The sequence below is a fragment of the Centruroides sculpturatus genome, unplaced genomic scaffold (genome assembly GCF_000671375.1).
Source record: "Centruroides sculpturatus isolate CEXI.00-Female unplaced genomic scaffold, Cexi_2.0 scaffold1897, whole genome shotgun sequence".
Lineage (NCBI taxonomy): Eukaryota > Metazoa > Arthropoda > Arachnida > Scorpiones > Buthidae > Centruroides > Centruroides sculpturatus.
This window is the reverse complement of record NW_019385983.1, coordinates 60,903-73,922: the sequence shown is the minus strand read 5'-3', so window position 1 is coordinate 73,922 and position 13,020 is coordinate 60,903. Positions and strand designations below refer to the sequence as shown.

Below are 13,020 nucleotides of genomic sequence, written 5' to 3'. Positions count from 1 at the left end.
AAAGTCATTTGCAAAAAGTTTTAAAGATCAATGAAATTACTGAATTATCCAAAATCTATTGTAAATTCTGTTTATAATAAAAAAGTTATTTAAAAATGCAATTTTAAAGTAATCAATGTGATTATTTTATGCAGGTAATGTAATTATGTAATAAATAATAATCATTATTTATCATTATAAATCTATTATTTAATAGAATGTTAAATGGTAATTACAATGACAATAGTTTCAATTAAGTGTGGATATTTTGAAAACAAAAATTACCACTAATAAAATAATTAATTGAACTAATTACAATAAACATTCCATTTTTAAGCAGTTTTTCAGACAAAACTGAAAATTATGGAGAAAAATTTTAATTTACATCACTTAGGAATATAAATTGATTAGAAAAAAGGTTTAAATTCAATTCTGTTACACAAAAAAAATTTAATATTTCACAGTTAATAATAATGAATTTTGGCCATATTTAAAACTAATTTTTAAATAAAAAAAAGGATTAAATTGTTCATAAAATAATTCAATTGGAAGTAATTATTATATTGAAGATTATATCATGTAAAGTTTTAAAATATATATTTTTAATAAATTTTATAATTACTTTAGTAATTGTAATACATTATTACAATTGTTTGGCAGTGAAATGGCAATACGTTTTAAGTTTAAGAGATGAGATGTATAATACTGAACATTTTTACAAATATGGCTATTTAGAATTTAAGTCCCGGCCTGATGCCCAACCTTGCTTTACAGTCACCATTCCAAGATTTTGATTTGGCTTTAAATTGTCTTAATTCTTGTTCATGTTCTTTATGAAGCATTGGTTTATATTCCTGTGGCTCACAGTATTCCTGTTAAAATACAATTCATTAGTCAGATTTAGAACAGTATTTTTCATATTTATTTATTTTCTTAAGTTAATTACCTTAAAACTCTCATAAAAAGCTTTATAACCTCCATGAAGAATATAAAGTTCAGGATGATGTAATTGTGGATACCTGTCTTTATTAGTTTCTCGATCCATGTTCCTTAGAAAGCGATATCTATAAAAATTTATTATGTTATGACAATTGTATAGATGTTGTATAAAATTTTAACATTTCTTTTAAACGACTTACAAATTAGGACCTCTTTCAGATGAAAATTCACAATGGAATATAATTACATTACGTTTCTTATCTTGATTAAATTTGTTTTTATTTGATAAAAAATAGTCTATAATTCCCTCTTTAGTGTAGATGTTTTTTGCATCCTAAAAATAACAACATTATTATTAATATTTAAGTAGATTTTTAAATCAACATCAATTATTTTTTATTTTAGAAAATACTTAATTTATTAAAATTATGTTATATTTTTCATTTTATAAATTAAATAACAATTTATTGATTACAAATACACAAAAATTAAGTAATACTTACTACAATGTGTCCGCCTTCAAATTCGTATGGATATCTACAATCAACTACAGTGAAACTGTCAACAACATCCTTGTATTTACCTTTTAATAAATCTATAACCTGTGAAATATAATAATTATTAAAAAAAAGGATTAAAAACTTGAAATATGATTATTGTTTGAGTCAAACATTTTTAATCTTAATTTTTATTCTGAGGAAGGACGTTTAAAATGACCAAACATTAGAAAAAGTAAAACTCACACTGCATTTAAAAGTATGAGTGGTGGTTTTTGTAGTTTAACTTGTAAATATTTTTATTTTTGAAACATTTTTTTTTTATACAAACAAATTTAAATTTCTAAAACAAATGCTTTATTTTAGATATATAAACAGAATTTCCAGAACTATATGTTCTTAATGGTTTATTTTGGTGTATTGTTAATCTTCTGGAATCATTTGGAATTCCAGAAATTACAATAAAGTTTAATTTTCTGAATATGAATATGTTAAGAAATTTTTTAAAAATAGTTTTATAAAATTTGGAGACATATTAGGACAAGTGAAAAATTTAAATAATTACATTTTTACAACTAATATTTTAAAAGCTTTAAAACAGATTACTCTCATTTTTTCTTGCAAAACTTCAATTTTAAATTGTTTTATATGTAAAGTAACTTTTAATTACAGAAAATAACACAAAATTTTTTTTTGACAGTTATTTTTTGTGAGATGTTTAATTTATGCAATTTTAACAAGAAAAGCATCATCTATTCATTAAATATAAATTACCATTTTTTTAAAATCTGTTTCTAAATTAAAATATGACAATGTTCTTGAAATTATATTTTAATTTGTTTCTTAAGGAACAATATTTCATTTCTTTAATGACTTCATTACTTACATATTGAAATAAATATTGATTTCAACTGTTAAATTAAGAATTAACAAACTAACATTTTGGAAAGTTACTTTTTGAAAACATTAAAGCTCTTGTCTTTTTACTTTTTAAATCACTCAAAATATTACTTACTGTAGAAGCAGTTATTGTTTTCACATCTTGGTGTTTACCTTTTACTAAAGGCAGAGCAAAAGGCTATAATTAAAATAAAAATTATTAATTTGATCAGTATATTAATAGAACAAAAAAATGAATTTAAAAAATTGTTCTTACTTTAGAAAAATCCCCTATTAAGTCAGGTTCCTGTACAGCTAAAAATATTAAAATATTTAAATAAAATTACTGATCAAAATTATCAGTCTAACAATCTTTTTCTACACTTACATTTTTGTAATGCTTTCATAATAGTTGCTTCTGTTTCAGAATGGCATCTTTGAAGTGGCGATTTCTTTACAGATAACTGAAAAAATAAACATAATGTAAAGACTGATTTGTGCATATGAATTAATATTTAAATACTATTTACTTTTGTATCATTTAGTAGAGGAACTAATGGCACACTTTTCCTACGTTTACTTTGAATAGGACAGAAAAGATCTTTTGGTGGATCAGGTCGCTTAAATGCTGGTTTTGTTTCAGTTATTATAAAATTTCTAGTATTGTTATTGGTATCTGTAGGATTATTATTTATTTGAGAATTTTGAGGATCATTAATATCACAGGAGGAGCTGTGTTTTTTCCACTGATAAAGTGAATCCAATCCAGTTTTGGTCTGAAATTCAACATAATTTTTATAATTAATATTATATCAAAACATTTTAACATTTGATTGAAATGAAATTACAATTTTCAGATCACATTCAGACATCAGCGAAAGACATCTTCGAATTCTGGGATGCAATTTCTTTTCTTCCGTATTTTTCTGCTTATTTGAATCATCATCTGAAAGCAATGTTTCTTCTGATAAAGAATGAATGACAGGCTTTGTGAGCAAATTTGTAATGTTTACTGAAAAGCCACTTAAACTGTCAATCTAAAATTAAAACAAATAAAAAAAGGTTTATTTATAAATCAATTTCAAATGTGATTTTTAAACTTGAATGAGTGCTCACTTGTTTATCTATGCCAAAAACATCTAAGAAATCGTCTCCATCATCATTTGCAAACAAAGTACTTCTAACTGTTGTAGACTGAGAACTACCAGGTGAAGATAGAACACTAGGAGAAGATATACTTACAGATTCCTAAAAATTAATTTTTAATATTTCAATAAATATAAATAAATAAATAAATAGACAAAATTTTAAATTAAGTTTTAATTACTCTTATTTCATTGCCAAATTTAGTATCACTTTCATATGTTATCCTTTGTAACAATGAATTATTAGATTTAGATTCTTCCTGTAAGATAAAATATAAGATATCACAACTTTAATAATTTTACTTTTTATTTTTATTAACAAACAACTAACTGAATTAGTTGGGCAAGTAGAGTAACCACTGTCATTCAATTCCAAACTGTTATTAGAATCAATTGTAGAAGTATTTAAACATTTTTTTCTGGAAACATTTTCAGTCAACATACAACTTGGAATGTTTTCTTTATCTCTCAATGGATTTTGATGAAACTAAAAAGTTAAATAAAATAAATATTAATTTCTTCATTAAACATATAATTAAATTATGATGCTATATGATATATAAATTTCATTACAAAACACTATTTAGAACATTATTACAAACTAATGGTTTATAGCTTAATGTTAAATTAATCTTTACTCATTAATATTAATTTTAAATTTCTCAAACAGGGACCACCATTTTTAATTCCGTGTTTAAGACAATACAATTCNCAATTATTCATAGTATCATGTTTTCTTTGAAAAAGAATAATAATAATAATTTAAAGCTAATAACAAAAGATCAATGATGGTAATGATATATTTTTTAGATTACAGTATATTAATAAAATTCTTAATCAAAAGATATGATTATTTTAATTTTAATACATGCCAATAAATAATCTTTTTAATATTTCATAAGTTTATAATAATTCTTAGCACTCTTAAAAAAATTCAGTAATAATCAGCCATGCTAGAATTTCAAATTTCATTGTTCAATAATTAATTTGCTACTTATTAAAACTACAATGTCAAATAGAATAAAAACTTTATGCAATTTATCATAAAACAATTTTTCATTAAATGCTAACAAATTTCTAGTTTTGTATAAAAAAAATATCAACAATTTTTTTTTACATTAACTATTGTTCCTATTGAAATTCATCATTGTTGAAAAAAAGGTATAAAACATTTTTCTCGTGCATACTAATTGATGTAATTAAAACACTGCTGCTCTGATAATGGAATTTTTTTTTTCATTTGTAACAAACAATAATCTATTGTCTTCACTTTGAAATATACTGATGATAACTGTATTTTATTTTTAAAAGTATTAGAATAAAAATTACATATATAAAGAATTATATGTGATGACTAAAAAAGACTTAATTAAATTGTAAGATTGCTATTATATAAATTATAATTATATAATAGCATATATAAACCAAGTTTTTCATTCAATTAACACACAAAATAATCAAAACTGAAAATACAGAAAGAGCAGAAACAAAAGATCTTGTAGAAGGGATATGGCAGAAAGATAATTTAACTTTAGATATATTAACATATACATATAATAATTGTTTTATTAAACATTAAAAGGGATAATAAATTTTGTTTTAAATTTCGGATTAATTCTAAAATTTAAAATATTAGAAATAGAACAATTCTAAGCATAGTAGACTGTTAATCAACATAAGAATATTTTTCAAAAATTGTTAAATATTGTGACTCAAGAATTTTCATTTCTGATAAATAACATTATGTGCAATTTGTTTTAGGTGATAAATCCATTTATCATGACTAAATCATAATATCTAAATTTAATCATTAATTTTAAATTTATTATATGATGAAGTTAACTATATAAACATTCAAACGTTAATTTCAATAGATATGTGAAAATATCTGCAAATATTTATTCAAGCACGTAACAAAATTTATACAGAAAAATAAATTCAATACTTACTGGAAAGGTTCGAACTCTTCTAATAATCTGATTACTTTCATTTTGAGATGTTACATTCTTCAGAAATCTGGAAATAAGCGAAGTTTGAACTATATTAATAAATAGAGAGCACTCCATAGTTACAGAGCAAGATGCTGTCATTTTGGAAATAACGATGCAGCAGCGTGTGCAGACTATACACAAATGCCCAAATGCAGACAGCTTCAACAGAACGGATGCAAACTGATAGACGGGAGAGAATAACGGCAGCTGGTTGGTGCCACGTGTTCGCCACGTGTCACTAGTGTCGAGATACTTTTTTACGATTATCCCCCTTCTGAGGTAGACAATCAGCTGAAGTTTACACAATAAGTCGAGAGAGAGGGGGGCCGAGTGTATCGAATAAAATCTGCGCCTCCGTCACTCCGATAATATCCGGCCAATCTGCAAGATGCAGAGTAATATACCGGCTTTCGAAAAGATTTTACTTTATATATATTGATATATTTTTATATTGATCCTCTGCGGATTCAACTAAACACAAAAATCACGAAAGAAATATAATTCCGCACGCGATATCACGTGCCGATAGGCGAAAGTGACAGATGCTCGACTGCCACTGAGTATTGTTATCAGTGACGTCATCAAACTCCGTTAGCGCTAAAAAAAATTGTTCCAACACGAAATAAATCTTTGAAATCCTTCAAATCAAGTTTTAAAAAAATGTATTGAAAAATTACAATTCAGTTATTAAAGCTATCAATTAAATAACGATGCGTGATTTAACGATTTTGCAATAATTCCGAACATAAATCTACCTAAAGCTTCAATTTTCAATCAAAATATTTCTAAAATCTGTTTTATATTATTATCATCTTCTAGAATATAGAATTTACTAAATATCTTATCAATTTAATATAAATTGATGATTTAATCATCAAAGGTTTATTATTTTAATTTCAAGAAACTGCAAAAATATATTCTACAGTTTACGAATTATTAATATTCAAGCTTAAACGATATTTATAATAAATTGAATAAAGTAAATACATACGAATAAATTATATAGGCCTATATATACAGTACACATATACAAGGCCATTCAAAACGTTTCGGGAGCCCTTGCACCCGGCAACTATATCGAGACAACAATAATAAAATATTAAATAAGTATATCTATAAAATTATTTTTAATTAATGCTTGCACCGTACAACTATATTTTATTTACTGTTTTTAAAATTTCTTTTCGTTTTGCAGCCGCATCCTCATTTGAAGGACTCCTATATATAGATATTTTATTTGCCCTATTTGTTTAATTGCATTAAAAATAAAATTAAACTTTTAAATTACGTAATAATTAATATAAACATGTCTAATATATATACACACACACATACATTATATATAAGTTACATTGTGTGCGCGAGGCACGCCTATACATAAACACATACATTTTATATTTAGTAAATATTAATATACTGAAATGCTGTATTGAATATTAAATGTATAAATTTAGAGGGACGAAAAGTGTTTAGAAAATGCGCGCTTTTTTCCATCCCTCCAGCTGTTCAGGTTGACAACAGACGAGTGTGTTGCCGTGACAGCAGTCAGACATCCAGCGACTGACATGTTATTAAATGTAACGCTACGCAAAAAAGTATTCAATGAGTTACTGTATGTAGAGAGAGTGCATTGAACCTAAAACTGAATTTGTTTTCAAGGTTTATTTATTTATTATAATTAAACCAATACACGTTAAACAAAAACGAGAACAACACATAAGCGATCCATCAACGGCCAACCTATTAAACATATTTATAGCAATTGCATTTCTTTAATTAAGTGTCATACTTGAAATATTTTTATTACTCAAAAAAAATCATTTATATCAATATTAAATATATTATAATTTACTAACATTTTTACTTGAGTATTTAACATAAATTAAGGATTTTTTTAAAACATTATTTACGATTGTAATCGGTTTTGATTACAGATAATCTTCACGATTTACAAAAACCAGAAGTGTGGCCGTTTGAAATGTTCAAATATCTGTTGAACGCGACGGGTTTTGCTAATTTGCTAACTTCCATTGAGCATCGCTTCCTCATAAAATTGCGGTTTGGCTCGATAAAGAGAAAAACCAGATTTTAAAACATGTATTTTAACCTTGACATGTGGTAGTTGGCCACACCAGTTTTTGGTGTATCCGCGGATGCGGCGTGACATCAACGATCTATATAGCAACAGCTGCGAGAGCTTTTGGCCACTCTATTCTCATCGTCGGTGGCAGCTGGATCACTCTCGAATTTTCCATTTAATAAATTAAATATATGCATATAAGTATATATTGGCGTAAAATTTAACTATACGACTATTGACGAGTTTTAATAAAAATGCTACAAAAGCTTTGTTTGCTTTTTAAAATCACTACTCGATTACTTTATACATTTATATACGCAGGAAAATTTTTAAAGCGAAATATTTACATAAAAATTATATTTACTAAATATATAAAAGCAAAATAATTATAGTAGTTACGGAATAAACCGGTCGCGAAACATGCAGGCGATCACGTCAACGGTCGCATTCAAAACTCCTTTGACCTTTTTGGGAGGGGGAACAGATGGATTTAATGAAATAATTCCCGACTTATCTAATTAGTCTATTATTATCCGCAGTTCTTAAGGCAATTTTCGCGAATAAAATTAATTTTCTGGGGGTTTAATGTAATTGTTTTAAATTGTTCAAAATGATTTTCATAAGTTATAAACAATAAAAATACGAGCTAGACATTCTTTAATTTGAATTTTTAATGCATTTTTCGCACGATATTATTTAAAAAAATAAATCAAATATTGACATTTATAACAAATAAATGAAAATGCCAAATGATTAAACAGCAAAAAATTTAATGAAGAAAAAAAACATATCCTTCCAATATTAAATTATAAAGTATCAAACATTATATCTTGTTTACATTACAGTCTAAACAACGGAAATCAGCATTTATAACGTTATCTTAAAAATAGGACTCAGTGAAAGCACTCACCTATTCTGCGAAACGGGAATATCAGGTTGCGGAGATTCGTTGAAGCCTAAAAAGCAGCATCAATATTTAAATATAACAAAAGAAGTTTACTTTAAAAGTGATTTTTCAATTCTTAAAAAAAAAAAAAATTGTTGGAAATATTAAAAATACTATTACTGTATTTCCTTTCGTACATATTTAAACGACAACTTAAGAAATAATCATTTAAATCAAATTAATAAGCAGGTGCTTAGTTAAAAACAGGATATATTCTAGATTGAGCGAGTCAATACGTTGCTTCCTTTTTACAGTTATCCACCTGTATCTCCTTGATTAAGAAGGGTTTTTTTCCACTTCTCAACTGCTGCATAATTCATTCAAAACAGTAAGCCAATAAATATTATAAAAGATAGTTCAGACGGAGTGGGTTAATTTTAACTCTCTTAACGATATGGGAACGAAATGAAATCTATTTAATGACGTAATCTTGAAACCGAGAAGTGCGGATGTTATGACCAAAGGAGGTACAGGAAGCTACAATGCAAATCTAAAAAACAGATGTTTGCCTTTCGATCATAAAGTAACGTTCAAATTTGTTTTGTTCCCGTTCTATGACCTCTAAGTTTCACTTAGAGGTTATGTAATGCATAGATTAAAAAGAGAGAGAGAGAGGAGGGGGGAAATACCATCACCAGTTAGGAAGGTAAGCACTTTGAGAAATAACTTTCGCTTGTTTAACCTGAAAATGAATTAAAATTGAAAAATCGTTAGCCGCACCCTAATTTTCATAACTAGAATCCATTTATTTCGAAAAAATAAATGAACAAAAGCTTGGAAAAGGAGAGGAAATGCCATGCCCGACCTTGACACCACAATAAGCATGGATGATCACTGTAACCTGTATGGAAGGCAGGTGGGAAACAGGTTAGGACGACGAACTTCAGTTACCTGTGAGAGAAGAAATTTTCACAAGGGTATCAGTAATATCAGCAAGATACAAGCATTCTTGTTTTTTGCTTCTCATACAATCACTCTCCTACAGATCAACAAATTCTTATAATTCAATCTCTGCAGATCTTTTTAATTAAAGAAAATCAGAGTTATTTTACATAAAGAATACTCTCCAAAGCAATATGGAATGTTACAGTATTTAATAGAAAATACAGTATAGTATTTTTGTTTAATATTATTATACTATCTGCTTTAGAGATAATAAAAAGCAAACATTATTGATAAATTTAATGTTTCTGATAATATTTATTGAAAATGAGATCAAAATTTTATCTGTAAAACAAAAAATAAATTTGGCATTCTTAAATTATACATTATGTATGTGATCTTTTGTATTTAAATTTTTTTTATATATATATATCAAAATCTAAGAATAGTATTTCAAAATGTTCACAATCTCTTAAATATAAAAAAAAATTTCATTATAATTTCTATGTTCATTTAGCAATATATTCAAAAAACAAGTTTATGTTTAAAATAAAAATTCTTACTTTGATCAGAATCTACAGAAGATAAACAACTGGGTGTTAAGCTAGACCAGGATATTCGTCTCTTGGGTGTTTCTACCAAACTACTACAAAGAATAAGGGAAAGAAATATGAAACATTACATAATAATTTATTTTTAAATTTTATGTCATACCTATCAGTAGACAGTCCACTCAAATTAAACATTAAATCTGTTACAGGTGACATTCCACATCCTGAATTCAGTGTTGTAGAATTATTAAGTCTAAGAGGGAGAGCCAATCTAGTTTTTTCTTCAGAACCTGCCATCTAAATGCACTTGAGAAGCATAGAAATCAACACAGTCCAATAAGAATTTATATCAGTCAGACCATTTCATATTAGTAGCTGAAAAATAATAAATGTAATAAACATGAAATATACATATTAACTTTTAGATATAACAAAGAGAATGCTATGAACTTTAAAATATATTTGAGGAATTTTCTGAAAGAAAAGATTAGTGAATGGGGCATGCCACAATGACCTTATGACTCGACCCCCCGCAGATTTGAAAGTAAATAAGATTTATACGAAAGTTTAATGAAATATATACACTACCTGTTAATGTTAATGTTAAGAAACGATAAAAGAGAGCCGAACGGATCGAAGAACATTCAACACATTTTTTTTTTTTGTTCAGAGTATACTAATCAATAGACAACAATCTCCCCCGCCCAACCTCCCGTAGCAGTTACGACCAACTCACGACTCAACTGATCAGTTGTTTGAATTAGGGCGCCTCGAACCGGTCAAAGTAACAACAAAGAAATCTTTCTTCCAAATCGCATTTAAGTGATTATTAATATCAATAATATAGTAATGTGAATTAATAACTCCTTAATTTTCGCTTTAGAAGCGATATAGATAATTGTTTATTTAATTGTACGGAACGTTGTTGACGTCACCAGTCTTTCGGTTATGGCTGTAGATAATGTAAAAGCGAAGGCGTTTTGTGGTTAATGTAATGATAAAATATATTTTTATAATGTTTTGTATAATATAAAAATATTCTAATGCCTAAAATCTTTCTAAAAAGCTAATTAAAATTAATAAATTTTAAGGAGGATTTTTAATTTTTTACATTTTTCATATTGTGTGTTAATCTTCTAAAGTTTTTAAATTAAGAAATGCAGATTTTGAGTATCATCAAAAATAGTTGGAATGAATGCAAAGGTTTTAGAAAAATGGATGTATACAAACAGAATAATAAGTGAAATGGAAAACAAAAGAAAATTTTGGGCTATATATTGATTATAATTTCATTCATTATGGTCATGCAGTAAAATCGGACATGGGTAAGCAATGGGAAATGACACCCGAGTCAAAATATCTATGATAAATGATGAAGTTTTGGACCGGGCTACAGACTGAGTTGGATCCTCTAAAATTTTCACGAATAGTTTAATATTGATATGTAGAATGCTATTCCATACCCCAATACCAACCCATACCTCTGGCTAGTGCCGGCCCGAGGCAAGTTTTAGATGAAGCGAGATCCTATTATGGCGCCCCCTTGGTTGCCCCTAATTTATACCCTTTAATTTTCTTTACCACTGAGGCGCCCCCCGAGGACTTAGCGCCTGGAGCGGCTGCTCCGTTCGCCCTATGGTAGGGCCGGCTCTGCCTCTGGCCACTCCAGCCGAATCGTGATAGGGAAAACTGATTCTTTTTTTTAAAAAAAAATGTATAAGCTTAGTGTGCAAATACACGTTACGCTGAAAGGATTTTATAAAACATATAGAACTGTAGACATGAAACTCCACTATTTTAATACTACTACAGTATTTATTGATTTTATATAAACTACGGTATTCGATCATTTTAGATAAGAATGCGATAAACACTCAATTCTATTTTTACACGGACTCCCCCCTTTTTTATACGATTTTGATTTAACAATCTGAAAAAAGTTCAAAAAATATTTACTTTCTTTTTAGAATATTACTTTTTTTTTTTTAATTGAAAAATCTTTACAAATTACAATTGAAGCCGCTACACACGCTGAAGATTTTAAGGTTTTGCTGTTTGTTACGACTTTAATTATTTTAACGTGTATAGTGACAATTGATCTTTCATTTCGAATTTATCCCGCGATTTAAGCAGTTAGAAAAAAAAAATAATAATTCGAAGTTTGACAATTTATTTGATGTGTTTAATTGTGTTTCTTACGATTTCTTTCAATGCGTATGGGCTCCATACAGAATCTACATAGGGACTAATAGGGCTTAAGCCCTGGGTCTCCACGTGTCAAAGGTCCACAAAAATTGAATTATTATCATAAATTTTTAATACTTTTTCATTAACAATGAGCACTTATCGTATAGTAAAAAANGATAATAATTTCGCATTACAGTATATATATACGTATATTATTGACTCCAGGATTTTTAAAAAAGTGGTCCATCCAGATATGTCGGGTTCCGTGTCTCATCATTCTGTCGCCCTGTTGTGGGCCTTGCCGACAACAGGGAGGCAGAATGATGCCCTGTTGTCGGCAAGGCCGAATTTTTTTTTTTTTTTAGCAAACATAAAGCGTTTGCTAAAAAATACTCAATATAGATATAATTGTTAGAATGTACTGTATATTAATTATTATAAAAGGAAGTAAAAATAAATGTCGCTAGTACCATTTCCAAAAATAAAACAATAACAACAGTGTGTCAGCATAAATTTCCCTATTGTAAAAGCAAGCAAAAACAAAACATGTAAGTTGATTACAATTTTTTACATTATCTTATGATACTGCCTGTAATAAAATTTATTTTTTTAAAATAATTTTACACCATCCTGTTATTTGTTTCTTATTTATTAAAAAGTCATAATATGGCGGGACGATTCGAAAAACCCCAGGAATTTTTTGGGGAAACCTGTCCCGCATATGTCGAGCCCCATTCCTCATTAGCCGGATTCTTTATTATGAGCCTGATAAAAAAAAAGGCTTTCTTATTGCCATAAGGCGGAAAGAGTAAAAAATTTTTAAATCTATAAAATTTGGAGTTTTATTTGGATCACGCAAACATTTCTACAGGGGCGGATCTACGTAGAGACTAACAGGGCTTAAGACCTGGGTTCCAAGTGTCAAGGGTCCACAAAAATTGAAT

The 13,020-nt window shown here is 27.5% G+C and overlaps 1 protein-coding gene across 1 annotated transcript; it reads right to left on the bottom strand.

The window, feature by feature from the left end:
* Positions 1-531: 531 nt before the first annotated feature.
* On the bottom strand, positions 532-10,640 carry LOC111612926 (M-phase inducer phosphatase 3-like). The gene is made up of 17 exons (XM_023354218.1): positions 10,478-10,640; positions 10,053-10,264; positions 9,902-9,984; positions 8,421-8,466; positions 5,389-5,455; positions 3,771-3,926; positions 3,622-3,699; positions 3,411-3,542; positions 3,143-3,331; positions 2,825-3,070; positions 2,683-2,758; positions 2,572-2,609; positions 2,431-2,493; positions 1,422-1,520; positions 1,119-1,252; positions 926-1,043; positions 532-851 (listed from the first exon to the last, which is right to left on the bottom strand). The coding sequence occupies exons 2-17, from the start codon at positions 10,184-10,186 to the stop codon at positions 711-713; spliced, it is 1,800 nt and encodes a 599-aa protein (XP_023209986.1). The 5' UTR covers positions 10,187-10,264; positions 10,478-10,640; the 3' UTR covers positions 532-710.
* Positions 10,641-13,020: the final 2,380 nt, after the last annotated feature.

Bases quoted from the DNA above. Each gene is read 5' to 3' on its own strand.
- LOC111612926 (XM_023354218.1), bottom strand. From the start codon at position 10,186: ATGGCAGGTTCTGAAGAAAAAACTAGATTGGCTCTCCCTCTTAGACTT. The intron at 2,610-2,682 runs GTAAGTGTAGAA...TAATATTTTTAG, and splicing joins TATGAAAGCATTACAAAAAT to CTGTACAGGAACCTGACTTA. The intron at 1,044-1,118 runs GTAAGTCGTTTA...AAATTTTTATAG, and splicing joins TCTGAAAGAGGTCCTAATTT to ATATCGCTTTCTAAGGAACA.